General features: G+C 42.3%; 1 protein-coding gene across 7 annotated transcripts in view; it reads right to left on the reverse strand.

The window, feature by feature from the left end:
* The window catches only part of fcho2 (FCH and mu domain containing endocytic adaptor 2), a 200,581-nt gene extending 179,265 nt beyond the window's left edge, over positions 1-21,316 (reverse strand). For 3 of the 7 annotated variants that reach the window (XM_072581793.1, XM_072581784.1, XM_072581776.1), the window contains exon 1: positions 20,983-21,313. In XM_072581793.1, coding sequence (XP_072437894.1) covers positions 20,983-21,009 — 27 coding nt within the window. In that variant the 5' untranslated portion in view covers positions 21,010-21,313. Of the gene's footprint in view, positions 1-20,982 lie in introns of all 7 variants that reach the window. The other 4 variants (XM_072581769.1, XM_072581760.1, XM_072581751.1 and 1 more) reach the window with 3 other exon arrangements.
* Between the last annotated feature and the right edge of the window lie 4,378 nt (positions 21,317-25,694).

Here is a 25,694-nt window from a genome sequence, read left to right on the forward strand (position 1 = left end):
GATATTTTTAAAGTAAATGAAGCCATGCTGTTCCATTTTTTTTTGTCATTCACACTTTGTTTAAAGGTGAAATGGCAATGGAGGCAATATTTGTCAACTGTTTACACTATCTTGGCATTTAAACAAGTTACAACTGCTCAGCACAAAAGGGTGAGACGAACATTCACCCTGTTTCTGCTCACCTGCAGTTGATGGCATGGAAATTCCAGCAAAGACAACAAATGAGTGCCCCCCACTCACCCAAAAGTCAAAAAGCATTGTGCTGGCATTTCTGAAGTGCTTATGCTCAAAACGTCGACTCTCCTGCTCCACGAATGCTGCCTGACCGGTTATGCTTTTCCAGCACCATACTTTTTGACTCAACAAAAACTGTAGACATGATCTGGAAATTTGTATTACAGCATGAAAGCACCAAAAATATATTTGTCTGCATTGTTGACATGGCTACATTGCATTCATCTGAAAGGAGCGCATCAAGCTTCACTTTTCTCGAGGTCAGTTCTATCATTTTTCAATGCCGTTTACAAGATCAGGTTATTGCAAAGTTGTAAAGACTTATTTTTCACACATTTACTGTGTCTTCATTTGGCATTTTTTGACAGGGCGCATCCACAGACAAATATTTTTACGTTGTCACCTTGGCTATATGAAAGTTCTGCTTAACCTAAACTTGAGGGCAAATCTCTGGGATTCAACTCATTGGGATTTAATCCTATTGCAATGCAAAGAACGGCAAATATAAACTGAGAAACTGGAAGAAATTATTTTAAAGTAAGATCAAGACTTACTGTGAGTAACAAATCGGGCTGCAAACAAAACAGAATTAAAAAAAGAAACATACTGCAAATATAATAAAGGTGGGCTGATAAGATAAAAAGCAAAAGTGTCATATTGGGGAAAAAATGAACATTTATTAACAGAGAGATTAGGTGAATATATAATCAATATGGTTAGATCTCAAGGACTTGAAAAAGACCAACTATATTATTGGTGAGTTTTTCAGATTTCCAAATTGTGAAAAGAAAATGAAGAGAAGACACGTATGAATCAGCAGATTTTAACTTTTCGCATTTTTGGGAGTGTGGAGGTAGAATACAGAAAAAGAAATTAAACTCCAAAAACCAATACAGCAGTGTGCAACATCTACAAGGAGAGGTCTGGCTGCATCTGCTTTTAAGCCATGACTAGAATCAGGTTGGAGAACTAAATCCCATGAGATTATGAAATCAGTAACCAAACTACATTAGCTGAAAGCAAGGTGAAAAGATAAAATTAACAAATAGGATTGAGGAGCGATAGCACAGTACATTTTTAAAAAGAGATTGCAAAGGCTCAGAATAAACAATGATGAAAAATGGCAAACATTTAAGAAAGTAGCTCATGACTTGCAACAAAGACAGGAAGAAGGAATCTCAGAAGGGGATAAACCAATCAAGGAAGTTACAGATTGCATCAAATTGGAAGAAAAAATACATCCAATGTGGCAAAAATCAATGGTAAATCAAAGGATTTGGAAAGTTACAGAAACCAAACGATTAGATTACTCAGTGTGGAAACAGGCCCTTCGGCGCAACAAGTCCACACCGACCCTCCGAAGAGCAACCCACCCAAACCCATTCCTCTACATTTACCCCTTCACCTAATACTATGGGCAATTTAGCATGGCCAATTCACCTAACCTACACATTTTTGGACTGTGGGAGGAAACCCAGGCAGACACTGGGAGAATGTCAATTGGCTGAGGCGGGAATTGAACCCGGGTCTCTGGTGCTATGAGGCAGCAGTGCTAACCACTGTGCCGCCGAAGAATTGCTTGAGAGGATAAACTTTGAGCTATTATTAACACTAAGTGCTTCTTAAAGCATATAAAAAGGAGAGAGAGGCCAAAGTGAACACCGGTCTTTACAGAATGATGCTGAGGATTTAATAACAGGAAGTCAGAAAACAGCAGGAGAGCTGAATAAATATTTTGAAAGGCAGAAGACTTGAATAGCATTCCAAAAATACTAAATAATCAAATTGGGGGCAAAAGAGGGGTTGGGGGGGGAAAAGAAGAGGAAACAAATAAAATAACTATCACTGGAAAAAATTTAATTGGGAAACTTTCAGGTCTAAAGATTGATAAGACCTCACGATCTGATGGGATGCATTCTAGGATATTAAAGGAAGTAGCTACAGAGAATATTACTAGTGCATCCAGTATCTAAGAATCTTAGATTCTGGAAACGTTCCAGAGGAATAAAATACTATGTAATAGCTATACTCAAAAAATTATCAAAAACATGAAGCTATAGGCCAGTTAGCTTACACCTATAACTGGAAAATGTTAAAGACTAATTATAAAAGGATTTAATAGCAGAACATTAGTACTTAGCATACTTTTTTATGGTGGAACCTTCGAATGCCCCATTAATACTAAATAATATGTACCACCACCATCACCAGGCAAGTGGCATTAGACAAATTAATGGGACTAAAGGCAGATAGGTCCCTTGACCTGGTGACTTAGTCATAGAGTCATTGAGATGTACAGCACGGAAACACTATTCACATACCCATCCAGATGTCTTTTAAATGTTGCAATTGTGCCAGCCTCCATCACTTCCTCTGGCAGCTCATTCCATACTGTGCGAAAAGTTGCCCCTTAGGTCTCTTTCATATCTTTCCTCTCACCCTAAACCTATGCCCTCTAGTTCTGGACTCCCCCATCCGGAAAAGACCTTGTCTATTTATCCTATCCATGCTCTCATGATTATATAAACCTCTAAAGGTCACCCCTCGGCCTCCAACACTCCAGGGAAAACAGCCCTAGCCTATTCAGCCTCTCCCTATAGCTCAAATCCTCCAACCCTGGCAACATCCTTGGATTCTGGAAAAGTACAGGACTGAAACACAGCCAATGTGACACCCCTATTGAGCATCTATAAAATCACAATCTAATCAAGCAGAGTCAGCATGGCTTCATGAAAGGGAAGTCATGTCTGATTTATTGGGTTTTTTTGAGAAGTCTCAAACAGAGAAGAGCCAGCAGATGTACTGCTTATGGACTTCCAGAAGGCATTTAACATGGTACCTCACAAGAGCTTAAGTCATAGGAGCACCGTATGTTGGAGCCAACTTTCCATCCATTCCAATGTACTAACAAATAGGAAAGTGAGCAGGGATAGGAGTTCTTTTCCAGGTTGGCAACCTGAGGTTCTACAGGAATCATGTGGAACTGCTACTGTGTATAATATATATTAATGACTTGGAGGAAGGAAGCGAGCAAATGTACTGGAGCCAACTTTGTAAATGACACAAAATAGGTGGAAAGACAGACTGCAAGGTACAGTTTACAGAGAGATATTTATAGGTTAAGTTGGTGAATAGAGTATAATGTGGAAAATGTGAAATTGTTCATTTTGAAAGGGAGAACAAAAGAACAGAATATTATTTAAATGGAGAAAATTTGCAAAAAGTTGCAACACACAGACTTGGGTATATTTAGAGTCATGGGGATGTACAACACTGAAACAGACCCTTCAGTCCAACTCATCCATGCTAATCAGACATCCTAACCTATTCCAGTCTCATTTGCCAACAATTGGCCCATATCTCTCTAAACCATTTCTATTTATAAATCCATCCAACTGCCTTTTAGATGATGTAATTGCACTAGCCTCCACCACTTCCTCTGGCAGCTCATTCCATACACGCACCACTTTGTGTGAACAAGTTACTCCTTAGGTCCCTTTTATATCTTTCCCTTCTCACCCTAAACCTATGCCCTCTAGTTCTGGATTCCCTCACCCCAGGGAAAAGACCTTGTCTATTTATCCTATCCATGCACCTCTTGATTTTATAAACCACTAAAAGGTCATCACTCAGCCCCCGACACTCCAGGGAAAACAGCCCCAGCCTATTCAGCCTCTCCCTGTAGTTCAAATTCTCAAACCTTGGCAACATGCTTGTAAATCTTTTCTAAACCCTTTCAAGTTTCACAACATCCTTCCGATAGGAAGATCAGAATTGCACACAATAATCCAAAAGTGGCCTAACTAGTGTCCTGTACAATGCAAAATGACCTCCCAACTCCGAGACTCAATGCTCTAACCAATAATGAAAACATGCTAAATGCCTTCTTCACCATCCTATTTACCAACTCCACTTTCAAGGAACTATAAATCTGCACTCCAAGGGCTCTTTGTTCAGCAACACTCCCCTGACCGGTAAGTGTATGAAACACAGAAAGCTAGCACACAGATGCAGCAGGTAGTCAAGAAAGCTACTGGAATGTTGACCCTTATTTCAAGGGGGTTGGAATATAATAGGGAAGTCTTACTGCAACTGTACAAGACGCAAGTAAGACCTCATCTGGAGTGCCAAAAGCAGCTTTCGTTCCCTTGTTTAACAGCATACATACATGCTCCCTCTGACAGACTTATACCCCATTTCACTCACACAGACACTCACCTCCTCCCCCCTCCCCCCCACACACACATATAAGTTTGTGGGATGAATTTGTACTTGCAGAATTACATTTTAGTTTGTTCAAAAACTGCATAAATCCATGCAAGATACTGTAAATCCCACTTTAGAAATAGAATCACTCTGACCTAACATTGGGACACAGACAGACTTTAAATTGACACCTTCAATCTGAGTTGAGATGACACCTATTGTTAAAAGCTATCTTGAGAATGTAACTTTTAAAAAGTTCTGGGACTTACATATGAAGGAACCAAAACTAATATGATCATTCTAAAAGCTAAATTTGTTTAATATTACATTCCATGACACTGCAATCCTGTTGCTATAAAGTCTGTGCCTTATGATTTTGCTCTACAATCACATGATGAAGCAGCACTTCGATTTACATATGAAAGAAACGAAACTAACATGGTCATTCTAACAGATGAGAGACTTAACAAACAATAAAGGTATTTTTCATCATATAACTTCAGTTACATCACACTGTAAACTTTTGCTATAAATTCTGTGTCTTTAAACTGTGTACGCTATACCTATCTCATGAAGGAGCAGCGCTCCGCAAGCAAGTGCCTCCATTTAAACCTATTGCCTTATAACCTGGTGTTGTAGGATTTTTAACGCTGCTGGACTATAACCTGGTGTTGTGTGATTTTAAACTTTGTCCACCCCAGCCCAACACCGGCACCTCCAAAACAGATTAACCAGGAATACTTAGCATATTTGTTTACTGGAAGATCAGGCCTGATTAAATTCAATGAATTTTTTGAGAAAGTAAAAGGAGAATAGAGGAGCATAGCATATTTGATGCAGTCTACAAGGACTGAGCAAGACTTTTGACAAGGTTTATGGTGGGCTGGTCAGAAGAGCAAGAGCGCATGGAATCTAAGGATAATGGCAAGGTAGATCCAAAATTGGCTCAGTAGCAGGAAACAAAGGGTAATGGTCAACTCATATCTTTGTGGCTGCAAAGTTGTTTCCAGTGGAGTTTTTTTTTCTGTTATTCTTTCACGAGAGGTGGTATGACTGAAAAAGCCAGCATTTTGTTGCCTATTCCCAATTGCCTTCGAACAGATCTGGAGCCAGAAAAGGTAAGAATTGCAAACCACTTAGCTGAATCAAAGCTCTATGAAGTTTAAACGAAGGAATGAAACTGGACAGAATAGCCCAGCATTAATCAAGACACCACAAATGACAACCGCAAACAACCATGTCAACAATAAACGTCCTGTTTACAAACATATGGGGGCATGTGCTACCGAACAAGTCAAGAATCATACTTATGCAAACACACCAAATAGTATCCTGGACATCACTATTACTGCTGTCCTACCTGCAAGACAAACCCACTAGAGATGGCAGCACAGTCGGGCAATTATGAATGAGCATAAAATGCTAGCCTAGCCAGTGACACCCACAATTCATGACCAATTTTTTTATAATTCCTTCTCTAAAGAGATATTATATAGACATAGTTTTATTGGCCGCCAATACTGAGAAGGGCCTTCAATTACATTTAGATTAGGTTATATTAGATTTCCTACAGTGTGGAAACAGGCCCTTCAGCCAACAAGTCCACACCGATCTTCCGAAGAGTAACCCACCCATACCCATTTCCATCTGACTAATGCACCTAACACTATGGGTAATTTAGCATGGCCAATTCACATCTTTGGACTGTGGGAGGAAACCGGAACACCTGGAGGGAATCCATGCAAACACGGAGAGAATGTGCAAACTCCACACAGACAGTTGCCTGAGGCTGGAATCGAACCTGGGACCCTAGTGCTGTGAGCCACCGTGCCGCACAGTTACAGAAAGTCCTCTGTATCCGTCAGCTTACGACTCACAAATTTGCCTATCTGTGCCAAAAGCAAGTAGCAACAAAATTCAACTTCGGTGGGCAAACTCACGTATCCACAAATTTTAACCTTCGCACTCTCAGATTTAATTTTGACCAGGGGGTTCTCAGAAACTGAACTCTCATGCATATGGAGGAATGATTGTAATTGAAGTTAAATTCCTCCACTGTCAGAAATATTGGTCCAGTAACATTACTTTTACACCATCAACTCTCATTCTGTAGGGGTCAGTACCAGATCCATTGTTTTTTCTGGTTTTTAACCAATAATTTAAACCATTTACGTTGGAGTGTAAACTTGATCTATTTTTAAGTCTGTTGTTGGATTTACCATTTGCTTCAGAATATTTCTGAATTTATCCTCTAAGTGCAAATCATGCACTTTGGCTGTATAGTTCTGATAAAGTGAAGTAACAGTCACGCTCTAACTACCTAGTTCCTTTGGAATCTCCAAACCAGCATTCTTATCCATCTCTAAACATGTTTTTTGTGACAATGTTGGGCATCATCAAGTAGTTTCCTGATAGCTCAAAAATTGGTTCTGTAGTTAAGTGAGGGAAAGATGACTGCAGGAAGATATTTATGGACAGCTCAGATTGGCAGGAAAATGGTAATTGAAAATCAATTCACAGCAATGCAAGGTAATGCATCAAAGAGAGAAAAATGTTAGGATACAGAGAGTTGCAGAGAAACAGAGGCTCTTTAGAGTGCATGCCCTCAGATCCCTGAAGTTAGCAAAGCAGGTGGTTAAGAATACTTTATTAGTCCTGTAGATAATAGCAGGCCATTTCAGAGACAAAAGCTTCATTTAAATGCATGTAAACAAATTTCTAGACTATGTAATATAATCAGAATTCAAAACTAAACTATGTTTCTCATTCTTAACATAACTTTAAAAAAATCAAATACACAACTACACATAGTTCTGTTGACTTTAGAACCCACATTTCTGAATAAAAACCTTGAATTTTCAACACAGCTTATGAAGTTCAAATATAGAGACATTATCTTAAGACACCACTGTCCTTAAATTTTAAACCTTCCTCTCCACAGACACTGCCATAATAATGCGTGTTTCTATAAAAGAATAATATTCTTCACAATATAAACACCTTCAGAGGTATTATCTTAAATGTTGAAAAGGCACACAACTGAGAAGAATTAACAATTTAATCTTAGTTAACATATTGGTTACACCACTTCCAACTGGAGAAACTATAGCAAAATAATCATCCAGACAAAGTATAAATGACTAGACACTAACAGGAATAGGCCAGTTGGAACAGAAAGAAAATTGCAGTCATAGGTACAGAAGAGAATAAGCAGAATGATTACAGGTATGGGAAACTGATCAGAGATAATTATGTAAACTGGGTACATTGTCACAAAAAACATATTTAGAGATGGATAAGAATGCTGGTTTGGAGATTCCAAAGGAACTAGGTAGTTAGAGCGTGACTGTTACTTCATTTTATCAGAACTATACAGCCAAAGTGCATGATTTGCACTTAGAGGATAAATTCAGAAATATTCTGAAGCAAATAGTAAATCCAATGACAGACTTAAAAATAGATCAAGTTTACACTCCGATGTAAATTAGCTAAAAACCTTATGTCCAAAACTGAAGATTTTAGGATGCAGATTACATAATTTGAGACATGTATAAAATAACAGATTGTGGAGGATGAGGTGACATGGAAATATGGTTCATAAAGCCATGAGAGTACTTCCTCGCCTCTGCTGATTTTGTCGTAGACTAATAAAGATTGATTGCTAGAGTTAATCAAAAACTCTATATTATTGTTGTAACATGCCACTAAGATGGTAAAGAGAATTAGTTGTCATATGTTCTTTTATCATATGTTCTTCCGTAAATGTAAATTTACAGATTTTGCCAGTAAATACTGAAATAAGACTAAACACAATTGCATGCAACTTTTTAAGAGGGTGTCAATTTTCACACTTCAAATATACAGATTTTATTAGCTATAGGCAGCCATCACGTAGCTGTCACATGACACAAGACATTCTAGAATGATTTGAGATGTTGTGCCATTATTTATAATGACGATGTTAAAATGCTAAAAACACTAAAATGTTTCCAACATAAATGAAGAGGCAAAACCATTAATTATTTTAAAATGTTGGATGTCTTTAACCAGGCATTACCTGCTTTAATCGATATCTGATAGAAACGCAATTTATACAACACAAGCAAGGCATGCAATAAATTAACAAATTCTAATGAAAAGTATAATATAGGTAGGTTTTCACATTTCAAAACATCAATCTGATGATAAGCATTCAAAGGCAAGACTTTAGATACACTGGTACATTAAGGGGCAAAGGTTCAGAGTTAATATTTAAGCAAAACCTTGACCTTCCTACTTTAGAAAGATAAATTAAATGCTAACCCACTTTCTTTGAATCAAAGGCCAATAACCGTAATTCTTTTGTCCCCTATGTTACATGCCAACATCAAGCAATAGAAAATACCTCTGATTACAAAGCATGCTTTCTCAGTCAGTCATGTCTAGCATGTTTGCACACAGATTTATACAGTACCTTTATACTATTCAAGAATACACTAAAGCAAACATGAAGATGATTTCTGTTGTTTCAGCACCACTGGTACTGCAGAATTAAGATCAAACTAAATATCGTCATCGATATTACACAAAGGGAACTGCAGCTAAGTCATGGAGTCATAGAGCTGTACAGCACAGAAACAGACCCTGTGGTCCAACTTGTCCATGCTTACCAGATATCCTAAACTAATCTAGTTCCATTGGTCGATATCCCTCTTAACCCTTCCTATTCATACAACCATCTAGGTGCCTTTTCAATGCTGTAATTGTACCAGCCGCCACCATGTCCTCTGGCAGCTCATTCGATACATGCACCACTCTGTGTGAAAAAGTTGCCCCATATATCCCTTTTATATCTTTCCCCTCTCACCTTAAACCTATGCCCTCTCAATCTGGACTCCTCCACACCAGGGAAAATACCTTATCTATTTGTCCAATCCACACCCCTCATGATTTTGTAAATCTCTATAAGGTCACCCCTCAGCCTCTGACGCTCCAGGGAAAACAGCCCCACCCTATCCAACCTTTTCCTACAGCTCAAATCATCCAACCCTGGCAACATCCTTGTAAATCTTTTCTGAACCCTTTCAAATATCTTTCCAATAGGAAAGAGACCAGAATTGCATGCAATATTCCAAAAGTGGCCTAACCAATGTCCTGTACAACAGCAACAAGACCTCTCAACTCCTATACTTAATGCTCTGACCAATGAAGGAAAGCATGCTAGACGCCTTCTTCACTATCCTATCTGCCTGTAACTCTACTTTCAAGGAACTATGAACCTGCACTCTTAAGTTCTGTTTGTTCAGCAACACTCCCTAGGACCTTACCATGAAGTGTATAAGTCCTGCTCTAATTTGTTTTTCCAAAATACAGCACTTTGCATTTATCTAAATTAAAGTCCACCTGCCGCTCCTCAGCCCATTGGCCCATCTGGTCAAGATACTGTTGTAATCAGAGGTAAACTTCTTTGCTGTCCACTACACCTTCAATTTTGGTGTCATCTGCAAACTTACTAACAATACCTCCTGTGTTCAAATCCAAACCATTTATATAAATGAGAAATAGCAAGGACCCAACACAAATCCTTGTGGCACTCCACTGATCTCAGGCCTCCAGTCTGAAAACAACCCTGCACCACCTCCCTCTGTCTTCTACCTTTAAGCCAGTTCAGTATCCAAATGGCTAGTTCTCCCTGTATTCCATGAGATCTAACATTGTTATCCAGTTTCTCACGAGGAATCTTGTCTAACGCCTTACTGAAGTCTATATTGATCATGTCTACTGCTCTGCCCTCATCAATCCTCTTAGTTTCTTCTTCAAAAAACCCAATCAAGTCCGTGAGACATGATTTCCCTTGCACAAAGCCATGCTGACAATCCCTAATCAGTCCTTGCCTTTCTAAATACATTTAAATCCTGTCCCGCAGGATTCTCAACAATTTGCCCACCACCAATGTTAGGCTCACCTGCTTGTAGTTCCCTGGCTTGTCCTTACCACCTTTCTTAAATCGCGGCACCATATTAGCCAACCTCCAGTCTTCCAGCACCTCACCTGTGACTATCAATGATACAAATATCTCAGCAATCACTTTCCTAGCTCCCCACAGAGTTCTAAGGTACACCTGATCTGATTCTGGGCAGTTATCCACCTTTATACCTTTTAAGACATCCAGCATCTCCTCTTCTGTAATGTGGACTTTTTTCAAGATGTCACCATCTATTTCCCCACATTCTATATCTTCCATGTCCTTCTCCACAGTAAACACTGACGCAAAATACTCATTTAGTATCTCCTCCACCTCCACACATGCACTGCCTTGCTGATCTTTGAGGGGCTGAATTCTCTCCCTAGTTACCCTTTTGTCCTTAATGTATGTATAAAATTCCTTTGGATTCTCATTAACCCTATTTACCAAAGCTATCTCATGTCCCCTATTTGCCCTCCTGATTTCTCTCTTAAGTATACTCCTACTGCCCTTATACTCTAAGGATTTTTTCTATCTCTCCTGTCTACACCTGATATACGCTCCCTTCTTTTTCTTAACCAAACCCACAATTTCTCTCATCATCCAGCTTTCCATACACCTACCATCCTTTCCTTTCATCCTAACAGCAATATACTGTCTCTGTATTCTTGTTATCTCATTTTTAAAGGCTTCCCATTTTCCAGCCATCCCTTTACCTGCAAACATATGCCCCCAATCAGTTTTTGAAATTTTTTGCCTAATACCATCAAACTTCCTCCAATTTAGAACTCCAACTTTTAGATCCATTCTATCCCTTTCTATCCCTATTTTAAAACTAATAAAATGAGGGTCGCTGGTCCCAAAGCGCTCCCCCACTAACACCTTAATCACCTGACCTGCTTTATTTCCCAAGAGTAGGTCATGTTTTGCCCCTTCTCTAATAGGTACATCCACATACTGAATAAGAAACTTTGCTTGTACACACTTAACAAATTCCTCTCTATCTAAACCCTTAACAGTACGGCAGTCCCAGTCTACGTTTGGAAAGTTAAAATCCCCTACCCATAGCCACTGTATTATTCTTACAGATAACTGAAAATGCCTTACAAACTTCCTTCTCAATGTCCCGCTATCAGGTGGGTCTATAATACAATCCCAATAAGGTGATCATCCCTTTCTTATTTCTTAGTTCCGCCCAAATAACTTCCCTGGATGTATTCCAACGAATATTCTCCCTAAGTACAGCAGTAAGCACTTATCAAAATCGCCACTTCCTCTCCTCACTTGTCCCCCTTTCTAACCTTCTTGCAGCATTTGTGTTCAGGAACATTAAGCTGTCAGTCATAGATCAGAAAACATTACAGCACAGTATAGACCCTTCGGCCCTTGATGTTGGTTTTGTAGGACGGCGCAATCTGAAGCCCATCTAACTTACACTATTCCATGTTTGTCCATATGCCTATCCGATAACCATTTAAATGCCCATCTACTACTGCCGCAGGCAGTGCGTTCCATGCCCCTACTACTCTCTGAATAAAGAACATCTGTCCTGTATCTATCACCCCTCAATATGAAGCCATGCCCTCTCATGCTAGCCATCACCATCTAAGGAAAAAGGATCTCACTGTTTACCTGATCTAACCCTCTGATTATCTTACTTGTCTCAATTCAGTCACCTCTCAACCTCTTCTCTCTAACGATTACAGTTCAAGTCCCTCAATCTTTCCTCGTAAGATCTTCCCTCCATATCAGGCAACATCCTAGTAAATCCCCTCTGAACCCTTTCAAAAACTTCCACATCCTTCCTATAATGCAGTGACTGAACAATTACCTCAAATTTTTCTGCATTAAACCCTGTTTGCCACCTCCCAACCCACTTCTGCAGCTTATCTATATCCTGTAACCTACAACATCCTTTGGCACTATCCACAACTGTGCTGACCTTAGTGTCGTCCACAAATTTACTAACCCACCCTTCTATGTCCTCATCCGGATCATTTAGAGTAGAATCATAGAATCTCTCCAGTAGGAAACTGGCCCTGTGGCCCAACAAATCCATACCAACCCCACCTCACCTCCTCCTCGCAACCCCCCCCCCACCGAAGAGTAACCACCCAGACTCATTCCCCTATCCTATTGCTCTACATTTACCCGTACTAATGCACCTAATGTACACATCCCTGAGTACTACGGGCAATTTAGAACGGCCAACACACCTAACCTGCATGTCTTTGGATTACGGGAGGAAACCGGAGCACCTGGCAGAAACCCACGCAGACACAGGGACAATGTGCAAACTCCATACAGTCACCCGCCTGGCGCTGTCAGGCAGCAGTGCTAACCACTGAGCCACCGTGCCACCCATTTAAAAATGTTTGTTATTTTGACAAACAGCAGTGCACTCAAAACAGATCCCTGCGGTACACCACTAGTAACTGAACTCCAGGATGAACATATCCGAACCACCACCCTGTCTTCTTTCAGCTTGCCAATTTCTGATCCAAACCATTAAATCATTTCAATCCCATGCCTCCATATTTTGTGCAGTAGCCTACCGTGAGGAACCTTATTAAACGCCTTACTTAAATCCATATACACCACATCAATGGCGTTACCCTCACCCACCTGTTTGGTCACCTTCTCAAAGAACTCAATAAGGTTTGTGAGGCACGACCTATCCTTCACAAAACCCTGCTGACTATTGCTAATCAACTTATTCCTATCGAGATAATTAGAAATCCTATCTCTTATAACCTTTTCCAACACTTTACCCACAACTGGAGTAAGGCTCACTGATCTATAATTACCAGGGTTGTCTCTACTCCCCTTCTTGAACAAGGGAACAAAATTTGCTATCGTCCAGTCTTCTGGCACTATTCCTGTGGACAATGACGACATAAAGTTCAAAGCCAAAAGCTTGGCGATCTCCTGCCTGGCTTGCCAGAGAATCCTAGGATAAATCCCATCTGGCCCAAGGGATTTATTTATTTTCACACTTTTCAGAATTTCACCTCCTCCTTGTGAACCTCAATCCCATCTAGTCTGGTAGCCTGTTTCTCAGTATTCTCAACAACATTGTCTTCTTCCAGTGAGAACACTGATGAACAATATTCATTTAGTGCTTCCCCCTGTCTCCTCTGACTCCAAGCACAATTTCCCACTACTGCCCTTGATTCGCCCTAATCTTACTCTAGTCATTCTTTTATCCCTTATATACCTATAGAAGGCCCTGCCCATTCCTGAGCCATGTTTCTGTAATTACCACTCCCACGTTCCTAACCATGCACCGAGTTCATCAGCCTTCCCTGTTAGACCTCTTGCATTTAAATAAATGCAGTTTAATTTATCAGTCCTACCTTGTTCTCTGCTTTGCTCCTGCATGCCCTGACTGTTTGACTCACCCTTTTCCTACCTGTACCATTCTCAGATTGATTTCTTTGCTCACTACTTCCCTGGGTCCCAACCCTCCACCTTACTGGTTTAAGTCGTCTCAAGCAGCTCTAGCAAATCTTCCTGCCAGTAAGATTAGTCCCCTTCCAATTCAGTGGGGCACAATCCATCTTTTTTGTACAGGTCACATCTACTCCAGAAGGGATTCCAATGATCCAGAAATGTGAACCCTTCTCCCCTGCACCAACTGTTCAGCCACGCATTCATCTGTTTTATCCTCCTATTCCTACCCTCACTAGCTCGTAGCACCAGGAGTAATCTGGATATTACTACCCTTGAGGAGATCCTTTGTAAACTCCTGCCTAACTTTCTATATTCTCGCTTCAGAATCTCATCCTTTTCCCTTCCAATGTTATTAGTTTCAATGTGTACAACGATCTTCTGCTGGCCCCTCTCCCCTTTGAGAACATTCTGCATCCTCTGAGATTTTGCCACCAGGGAGGCAACACACCATTCTGATTTTTCGCTGGTGGCCCCATAAACATCTATCTGTGCCTCTGACTAGAGAGTCCCCAATCACAATCGATCGTTTGGAACCCGACCTATCCCCTCATTACATTAGAGCCAGTCTTGATACTAGAAATTTGGCTGTTTGTGCTACATTCCCCTGAGGGTCCATCACCTCCTACATTTTCCAAAACAGCATATGTGTTTGAAATGGGGATAGCCACAGAAGACTCCTGCACTACCTGCCTACCCTCCTACCTTACTTGGAGTTAACCCATCTACCTGACTGTATCTGTGGCTTTTCTCCCTTCCTATAACTGCCATCATCACACCTCCATCTCCTGTAAATTCCTTATTGCCTCTATTTGCCATTCAAACTGATAGGATTTGCAATCAAAGACACTTCTTGCAGACATAATCATCAGTAACATGGAAGCTCTATCTAAACTTCCACATCTGATAAGAAGCGCACATCACTCTACTAAAGGTCATCTTTGCTCCTTCACAATCTACAGACCCTGAAAATAGCACCGTCTTTTTCCCCTAAAAAAGTGCTCCAGGCTAACTCAGTACTTATGGTTTATATTTTTAAAATTTAATCAAGAGACAGATCGCAATAAAACATATAATCAAGAAAGAACCCACTCTACTCACCACTGCAGACTTACAGCAAGGTTACACTTAAAAACTATGCACTTGTGTGTTCCTGTGCTGTGAGCTCTCCCACACAGGTTCCTCCGAGGTCAGCTATGAATTTCACTGTTTTGTTAATTTTTCTTAGATGCACGCTGATGTCCAGAAATACATGAACTTGAACAGCAAAGGCAGTAACTCTGCAGATTCGCTGCTGTGTCAGTTAGCAGTGTAGACTTCCTTATCTCTCTCCCTCACTGGCCATGTAGTCCCTGCCTTTTGTCTGTCTTCCTCCTTTTAAAAGTGCCATTGTTTTGATCTTTTCCCCCCAAAGTTCCAAAACAATACAACATATAAAACAGTAATTGCTGCTCCTGGAATTTGAGGGAATCACCTTCAATACATAAAATACCTCAAAAAAGGAGTTAAAAATCACACAACACTAAGTTATAGCCCAACAGGTTTATTTGGAAGCAATAGCTTTCAGAGCCCTGCTTCTTCATCAGGTGGTTGTGGAGAATATGATTGTAAGACACAGAATTTATAGCAAAAGTTTAGTGTGATGTAACTGAAATTATATATTGAAAAAGATCTGGATTGTTTGTTAAGTCTGTTGTCTTTTAGAATAGCCATGTTGGTTTCAGTTCTTTCATACTTAAAAAGTGACATTCTCAAGTGAACTTTAACAACTAGTGTCATGTTAGCCCAGATAATGTATTGAAGGTGTGAGCATCCCTGTGCCACAATGGTCAAATTGATTCTAATCTTAAAAATGGATTTACAGACTCTTTATATGGATTTGTGCAGTTTTTGAGCAAAGTAAAATGTACTTGGGTTTATGTCACACTACAGATGACCCCATTGCACTACACACATACAGACTCTCTCTCTCTCCCTCTCACAGACACACACACACACTCACACAGACAATCTCTCATGCGCTCACACACATACTCTGGCAAATTTGATTTGGAGATGCCGGTGTTGGACTGGGGTGTACAAAGTTAAAAATCTGATGAAGGAGCGACGCTCCAAAAGCTAGTGTGCTTCCAATTAAACCTGTTGGACTATAACCTAGTGTTGTGTGATTTTCATCTCACAGATTTATACACTTTTACACTCACATACACACTCTCTCACATTCACTCATATACCCCCCCCCCCCCACCCCACCCGCCCAGACACACACACACATATAGGTTTGTGGGGTGAATTTGTACTTGCAGAGTTACATTTTACTTTGCTCAAAAACTGCATGAATCCATGTAAGATTCTGTAAATCTGTTTTTTGGATTAGAATCAGTCTGATCATTGTGGCACAGACAGCCTCACACCTTCGATATATTATCTGGGCCGACATGACACCAATTGTTAAAGTTCACTTGAGAATGTAACTTTTTTTAAAAAAGATTCACAATTTAGATATGAAAGAACTGAAACCAATATGGTCATTCTAAAAGATGAGAGACTTAACAAACAACCCAGGTCTTTTTCAATATATAATTTCAGTTACATCACATTTAAACTTTTGCTATAAGTTCTGTGTCTTACATTCGTACTCTCCACAACCACCTGATGACGGAATAGCGCTCCGAAAGCAAGTGCTTCCAAATAAACCTGTTGGACTATAACCTGGTGTTGTGCGATTTTTAACTCTGTACACCCCAGTCCAACACCAGCGTCTCCATTTCAAAAAAGGAGGAGCTCCTACAGCCGCAGTTTTTTTCCCTCCACCATCTTGGATTAGCATTCAATGATACAAAACAACCATGGTCAGACAAAATAGATATGGCCTTCAAGTCCGAAATCCATCTCAGGATAATAGTTGCAAAGGTATTATGTGAAATGAGTCGGAGTAGTCTTAATCAATTCCTACTGGACATGGGTCTACTGCCAAAAGTAGCCTTAATTTGACACTAATCTTCAATCTCACTCCAAAGCACAATGGCTGGTTTCAGAAACAAAACAAAATTTACTCATTTGCTATGTTAGATACATTGCTGAAGGGGTGCTAAAGTCCGGAAACAGGGGTAACCCATTCAGGCTCTCCAGTCTGCTTTTGCATTTAATTAGATCATAACTTATCCGCAGCTCAACTCCATTCACTTGCTTAAGCCCTTAACATTGTTATAGCATAAACTGAAATCAATTTCAGTGTTGAAAGACCGACTGACAGTCCCAGGTCTGACAATCCCAACAGGCAGAGAGTGTATGGAAAAAGATTTCCTGTCTTTTCATGTGTTCTAACCCTAATTTTAAGATTATGTCTCCTCATTCTCAATGCCCCTGAGGAAACAGTTCTGTCTTTTAAACATTTTAAGCACCTCAGTTTAACTCCTCAGTCCTTTCATAGAGCACATGCCAACTAAAGCAAACAACCATGGCTGCTGGAGATGTGAAATAAAGAAATGCTGGAGAAACTGAGCAGGTCTGGGAGATGGAAGTTCTGAAGAATCACATCAGACTGAAAACATTAATACTGTTTTGCTCTCCATGGATGCCACAAGACCTGCTGGGTTTCTCCAGAACTTTTTGTTTTTAATTCAGAATACAAGGCATATTTAGTTTAACAAGTCTTTGTAAGTTAACAATATAAACTCAGGAACACTCTGGTGGATCTGCATTGTAAACTATTTTAATGGCAATATTTCCTTCCTGAAGTTCACAACATTGAATTGGATGCGGAATTCGAATTGGATTTGACAAAGGCTCGATATAAATAAGAGTGAGGCCCCCATTGGGATTGTGTAGCTAAGGGACCACATTCAGAGGAGTAGGCCTCTGTCTCTAATTAAAATATGACTTATTAATTTTTATACCACGATATACAAGGTAGCATGTTTAATTTTAAGATGGGAACCTGAAAACAAAAGATATATTACATCTTTGCATTTCAAAGGACAAATCCAGTAAATTACTACATTCATATATTTTGCTGATTTTACTGTGGAGGCAATAGCCTAGTGGTATTATCGGTGGACTGTTAATCCAGGGACCCATGTAATGTTCTGGGAACCCAGGTTCGAATCCTGCCATAGCCAATGATAGAACTTGAATTCAATAAAGATCTGGAATTAGGAGTCTAATGATGACCATGAATCCACTGCCAGATTGTTGAAAAAATCCATCTGGTTCACTAATGCCCTTTAGGGAAGGAAATCTGCCATCCGAACCAGTCTGGCCTACATGTGACTCCAGAGCCACAGCAATGCGGGTGACTTTTAACTGCCCTCTATGGAATGAAGGATGGGCGATAAATGCTGACCTAGCCAGTGATATGGTCATCCTATGAAACAAATAAAAAAACTAATTGTAACTGTGAAGCATCTGACAACTATTAGGTTGAACCAGTACAAAAAGAATCTGCTTAAACAAATCAATGGGATTTTCAAGCCATTTATATTTGACTTGAAAAGATCTAAATATAAATTGATATGACTTGTGAGAAAGGAATGTTTTAAAACCTAGCAGTTTGAAGAAGGCAGTTTACCAAAGTACAAAGTTTGAGGGGCACAGACAGGATAGACTGAGAGGAACTTCTTTCTGTCCTTTGTACAGTCATGAAAAGGAGGTGCTGGTGTTGGGCTGAGATAGACAAAGTTAAAGAAAAGCATCACACCCTTTTCCTGCAATCCAACGTTTCCCATGGTTAGCCCACCTAATCTGAACATTCCTGGACACTGCAGGCAATTTGGAAATTGCTATCTAGATCAGCACTTATTGGCCATTGGGAGGCACGGTGGCTCCGTGGTCAGCACTGCTGCCTCACATCGCCAGGGACCTGGGTTCGATTGTAGCCTTCATTAGGAATTTGCATGAAGTCCCCATTTCTGTGTGGGCTTTCCGTGCGTGCTTCATCAGGGTCTTTTGCCCGAAACATCGATTTTCCTGCTCCTCGGATGCTACCTGACTTGCTGTGCTTTTCCAACACCACACTCTCCGTGCGTGCTTCATCAGGGTCTTTTGCCCGAAACATCGATTTTCCTGCTCCTCGGATGCTACCTGACTTGCTGTGCTTTTCCAACACCACACTCTCCACACTAAGGCAGTGAGTTCCAGATCAGAGTGTTACTGGAAAAGCACAACAGGTCAGGTAGCACCTGAGGAGCAGGAGAATCGACATTTCAGGCATAAGCCCTTCACCAGGAATGAGCCCTTCTCATTCCTGATGGAGGGTTTATGCTTGAAATGTCGATTCTCCTGCTCCTCAGAAACTGCCTGACCTGCTGTGCTTTTCCAGTACCACTCTCTCGACTCTGATCTCCAGCCCTCACTTTCTTTGTCTTAAAAGTGTAGTAAAGCCAGGAACCTTCAAGATATTTAAGAGTTATTCACCATGACGACTTGAAACACCATTGCATACAAGGGTATAGTCTAGGTAAGAGTGGTGCTGGAAAAGCACTTCAGGTCAGACAGCATCCGAGGAGCAGGAAAATCGACGTTTCGGGCAAAAGCCCTTCATCAGGAATAGAGGCAGGGAGCCTCCAGGATGGAGAGATAAATGGGGGGGGGGGGGCAGAATAGCAATGAGTACAATATGTGAATGGGGGTGGGGATGGAGGTGATAGGTCAGAGGGGAGGGTGGAGTGGATAGGTGGGGAGATTGGCAGGTAGGACAGGTCATGAGGACAATGCTGAGCTGGAAGGTTGGAACTGGGGTAAGGTGGGGGGTGGTGGAGAGCAGGGGAAATGAGGAAACTGGTGAAGTCCACGTTGATGCCCTGGGGTTGAAGTGTTCCGAGGCAGAAGATGAGGTGTTATTCCTCCAGGTGTCGGGTGGTGAGGGATTGGCGATGGAGGCGGCCCAGGACCTGCATGTCCTTGGCAGAGTGGGAGGGGGAGTTGAAATGTTGGGCCACAGGGCAGTGGGGTCGATTCATCTCTCCACTTCAGGCACCCCGCCTCTATGCCTGATGAAGGGCTTTTGCCCGAAACGTCGATTTTCCTGCTCCTTGGATGCTGCCTGACCTGCTGTGCTTTTCCAGCACCACTCTAATCTAGACTCAGATTTCCAGCACCTGCAGTCATTGGTTTTACCATACAAGGGTACAGGCCAAGTGCTGGAAAAAGTGAGTAGAATAAAATGATATTTCGATGACCAACGATGGGCCGCGGGGCCTCTTTCCGTGTTTTAAAAGCTCTGGGACCACCCCTTTTTCCAGAGCAATGAGGGGCCAGCGATAAATGCTGTGCTAACCGGCGACGCAAACACCTCACGAATGATGTTAAGAAACAAGGTCGGTTTCTTTTCAACTCAACTAACACGGGAGAATTGAACACAAGCACTACCAACACTATCTCAGATTTTAGTGTATAATTAAGTTAACTAAGACAGGGGGTGCGACTAACAAAAGAAAAGCTGTTTATTTTAAATAAACACTGACATGCCGACTCCACCAGAAGGTACAATGTGGTCCCTGAAGTGGGTTGGGGAGTTCAGTGCAATCGCACTCTCGGGAGAATGGCATACAGCCAGTTTCCAAGCGCCATTTGGACCTCCCTTGAACTCCAGGTGCAGCAATAAGTCACTCATCTCTAACTGGTTAATTATAAAAACAAAATTCAGAGCGAGAAGACGCTCGTTTAATTTTTGCTCATCAATGTCGAATTCCTCACGGGCATGGATGAGACTGGGGGGGGGGGGGGGGAGAGAGAGAGAACAGGCTCCGGCCCCGCCCCTTTCCGCTCCCACTAACTTGTTTACGGAAGAACGAGACTCTTGACGGACAGCCCGTGCGGCCAATCGGAGGAGCCGAAACCGCACGGCCGGCGGCGCTGGGCCAATCAAGGGAGAGTACGCTGGCCCGCCCCCACGCCCAACCCCGGACAACCAGCGGGTTTGGTTGCACCGAGCAGGCCCGATCCTGGAGACTCGCGTAACCCCCCCCGCCCCCACCCTCCCACATACCGGCTGCACGGCCCCGGCACACCCGCACTCTGACCCCGACCCCACCCGGGTTTGGGGGGGAATATAAGAATATGGGGGGTGGGGTGAAGCAGGCAGACGCCAATGACTAATCCGCCGCGATTAATAACAACTAAAATAAATCGAGAACCAACCGACGTACCCAGAAATGATCGACGAACTGCGACATGTTGGAGCCGTCGTCGCCTGCTCCTGCTCCTCCTCCTCCTGTGTGATGTTGGCCTGCTCTCGGTTTCACAGAGAGAGAGAGAGAGAGGGGGGGGGTGTACAAACAGGAATGATTTGTTCTGTTGGCTGTCGTTTTGTAATTTTTTTTTTCTTTTATTTACAGGTGAGATGAGATGTCGTTCCCTTTCCTCAAAGAAACCAGGGAGAGGAAGCGCGACGCCGCAGTGGAAAATTCCCGCGGCGCTGCCACGGTCCGGCCGGCCCCAGAGCAGCCTGTCCGCACGGCGCGTGCACGCGGACGAGCACGCCGCGGCGCGCGACTTCTCCCCCCCCCCCTCCCCTCCTCGTCCCCGTCTCCTCTCGGCGCGCGTCTGCGGGAACAGCGCGCAGCTCGCCACAGAACGGCGCCTGTATCTGCAACAATGTGGTAAAGAGTGAGAGGAAACTGCGGTGTGGGGGATACACGGATAGTGACCTCCCCCAACCCCTTTTCCCTAATTCCAGAAAATAAAAGGAGTGCTTTCTTGTAAATGCATCCTTCCTAAACCTCTGCACGTAACTTTATAAGTTAAATACGTTACCAGCTCACAGCAGCTGTCACACCCGACGAAGTCACAATCATCATCTCATTTACAAGTCCCTAACCGAACGAAGTTTAAAAATCACACAACAGCAGCTTATAGTCCAACAGGTTTAATTGGAAGCACACTAGATTTCGGAGGGACGCTCCTTCATCAGGTGGTTGTAGAGGACACAATTTATAGCAAAAGTTTACAGGGTGATGTAACTGAAATTATACATTGAAAAATACCTTGATCGTTTGTTGAGTCTTTCATCTGTTGGAATACCATGATAGTTTCACTTCTTTCATGTGTTAATCACAAATAAAAAAGTTGCATTCTCGGGTTAACTGTAACAACTGGTGTTAGCCAGACAATGTGTTGAAGGTGTTAGCCCTCCTGTGTTCTCAGTCTGTGCCATAATGTTTGGACTGATTCTAATCAAAAAAAGTGAGATAAGAGTCTTACGTGAATTCATGCAGTTTTTGACCAAAGTACAATGTAACTCTAAGTACAAATTCACCCCACAAACGAATATGTGTGCGTGTGTGTGTGTCTTGGGTGGGGGGGTTGAGTGTCTGTGAGAGAGTGTATATGTGTGGGTGAGTGTAAAATGGTCTAAGTCTGTGAGAGCTTGCATGTCTCAGTGTGGGAGTGTATGTTTGTGTATAGGAGTGCCTGTGTGGGTGTGTGTGTGTAGGAGTGTCTGGGTGTATGTATAGGGCAATGGTGGTCACCTGTAGTGTGACATGAACCCAAGGTCCCAGCTGAGGCCCTCCCTATGGGTACAGAACTTTGCTATCAGCCTCTGTTCGGCCACTTTTCGCCGCTGCCTGTCCCAAAGTCCGCCTTGGAGGCTGGTCACCCAAATGTCTGAGGTCGAATGTCCCAGACCGCTGAAGTGTTCCCCAACTGGGAGAGAACACTCCTGTCTGTTGATTGTTGTGCAGTGCCCATTCATCTGTTATAGCCTTTGCTCAGCTTCCCCAATGTACCATGCCTCAGGGCATCCTTGTCTGCAACGTATAAGATAGACCACATTGGTACATTGGGGAAACCGAGCAAAGGCTACGGCAACGGATGAATGGGCACCGCACAACAGACAGGAATGTTCCCTCTCAGTTGGGGAACTCTTCAGCGGTCCGGGACATTCAACCTCGGACCTTCAGGTGACGATCCTCCAAGGCGGAGTTCGGGGGCAGCGGCGTAAAGTGGCCAAGCAGAGGCTGATAGCTAAGTTCTGTACCTATAGGGAGGGCCTCAACCGCGACCTTGGGTTCATGTCACACTACAGGTGATCACCACTGCACTATACACAGGCACTCACACCCACCCTTACAGACACACACACTCCCATATGCACCCCCTCACAGACTTAGACAATCTACACTCACATATACACACTCTTACACTCACAACCCCCCACCCCAGACAGAGACACACACACGCACACATATACGCTTGTGGAGTGAATTTGTACTTGCAGAGTTACATTGTGCTTTGCTCAAAAACTGCATGAATTCATGTAAAATTCTGTTATCTCACTTTTTTGATTAGAATCAGTCCAAACATTATGGCACAGACAGAACACAGGAGGCCAACACCATCAACATATTGTGGCTAACACCAATTGTTACAGTTAACCTGAGAATGCAACTTTTTAAAAAAAGTTTGTGATTTACACATGAAAGAAGTGAAACTATCATGGTATTCGAAAAGATGAAAGACTCAACAAACAATCAAGGTATTTTTCAATGTATAATTTCAGTTACATCACACTGTAAATTTTTGCTATAAATTCTGTGCCTTACAATTGTGTTCTCCACAACCACCTGATGAAGGAGCAATGCTCCGAAAGCTAGTGCTTCCAATTAATCCTGTTGGACTATAACCTGGTGTTGTGTGATTTTTAACTTTGTACACCCCAATCCAACACCAGCATCTCCAAATCCTGACCGAACAATATCGAGTTACCCAAGGTTTGACAGACAATCTTGCAGAGGGGAAAGGAGTGTGAAGAATAATTGGCACTAGAAATTCTCAATGTGTTACCGCCTGCCTCATTTGATTTGTTCCTCTGCCTGAGTACTTGCTCTAATTATTCATTGTCCAGCTGGTTTAAGTTTATTAATACAGTGCTGGAACCCATAATTTCATTATGGTGATACACCTGCTGCTCAATGCATCTTTTAGGTTATTGCTGCTTACATGTCTGTGTTGCATGTTAGTGAATCCCCTCATTCTTCTGGTCAGTGAGTCATGTGGTTTAGCTATGGTCTCTGTGGATTTTATTTTTCCTATTGTTAATGTGTCAGGTCAATAAACATATTCATTAAAAAGCCCTTCAAGTTTATTAGATTTTTTTGGACTATAATACCCATCTGAACATCAATCCATTATTATCAGAACTGTCACCGACCTCATTACCTCCTGAGATTTTTTCCCTCACTGCCTCCAACCTAGCAGTCTCCCAGCTCTGGACAGCCTGCTCCCCAAAATTCACAAATCAGACTGCCCCGGCAGACTCATCATATCAGCCTGTTCCTGCCCCACTGAGCTCATTTCTCTTACCTTGACTCCACCCTCTCTCCACTTGTCCATACCCTGCCCACCTATATCTGCGATTCCTCTGATGCCCTCCACCATACTGACAATTTCCAGGTCTCCAATCTCTATATACCTCCATTCTCTACCAGGATGGTCTGAAAACCCTCAGCTTCTTCCTCAACCAAAGGCCTGAATAACCCTCATCCACCATCACTCTCCTTCACATGGTTAAATGTATCCGGTCTCTGAACGATTTCTCCTTTGATTCATCCCTCTTCTGCCAAGTCAAAGGAATGGCTACGGGCTATGCCTGCCTCTTTATGGGGTATGTGGAACAATCCTTGATCCAGACTTACATTGGCCCTCTCCAACAATGTTTGTTTCAGTACATTGACAACTGCTTCGGTGGCGCTTCATGATCCCACTTGGCCCTTGAAAAATTTGTTCACTTTGCCTCTAATTTCCACCCCTCTATAAATTTCCACACTGTCCCATTTCTGACACTTCCTTTTCCTGACCTCTCTGTCTCCACTTTGGAGAATGGACTTCATCCCATTGTCTCAGTTCCTTTTCCAATGTCACAGCTGTTTGGATGATGTCCCCCCTCCAAAATAGTACTGCTAACATGGCTTGCTTCTTCCATGACCATAATTTCCCCAAACACTGTCATTGACAGGGCCCTCAACTGCATCCGACCTATCACAAGTGTTTCTACTCTTGACTCTTCCCATCACTCACAACAGCATGAAGAGATTCCCCTTGTCCTCACTTTTCATTCCAACAGCCTCCGCATTCAAAGGATCATTCTCTACCATTTCAGGTATCTCTAGCAGAATGCCACCACCAAACACATCTTCCCCTCACTACGTCATCTGTATTTTGCAGAAATCTGTCCCTCTGGGACACCACAGTCCATTCCACAACCACACCCCAGCTCCTCTCCCCTCTATAGCACCTTCCCACATAACCACATAAGGTGTAACACCTGCCCCTTCACATCCTCCCTGCTCACTATCTATGGGCCTAAACAGTCTTTCCAGGTGAAGCAGCATGCACCAGTACCTCCTCCAATCTTGTATATTGTATTCACTGCATCCAATGTGACCTACTCTACATTCCAGAAACCAGATGCAGATTGGGTGACCACTTTGCGGAACACCTCCAAGTCTGTGCGCAATCATGACCGACCTTCCTGTAGTCAGTCATTTTAAACACAACATCCTGCTCCCACGCCCACACATCTGTCCTCAGCATGCCACAGTGTTCCAGTGAAATACAGCGCAAACAGGAGGAACAACATCTCCTCTTCAGACTAGGCATTTTACAGCCTTCGGGACTTTGTATTGAGTTCAACACCTTTAAATTGTGAACCATTTCTTTCCTTTTAGCTTGTTATCATGTCCTTCCCTCCCCCATTCCACTTATTGTGCTTTCAAGTCTCGCAAGAGACACACCATTGTTCTGCCATTTTCACATTCCGATCACTTAATATAAAGTGACATCTTTTTGCCACCAGCACCCTACGCCCACTACCACCCCCACCCCCACCCCCACCAAACTATAGAATACAGTAAATGCT

Source organism: Chiloscyllium punctatum, chromosome 2, assembly GCF_047496795.1.
Source record: "Chiloscyllium punctatum isolate Juve2018m chromosome 2, sChiPun1.3, whole genome shotgun sequence".
In the NCBI taxonomy this organism is placed as follows: domain Eukaryota; kingdom Metazoa; phylum Chordata; class Chondrichthyes; order Orectolobiformes; family Hemiscylliidae; genus Chiloscyllium; species Chiloscyllium punctatum.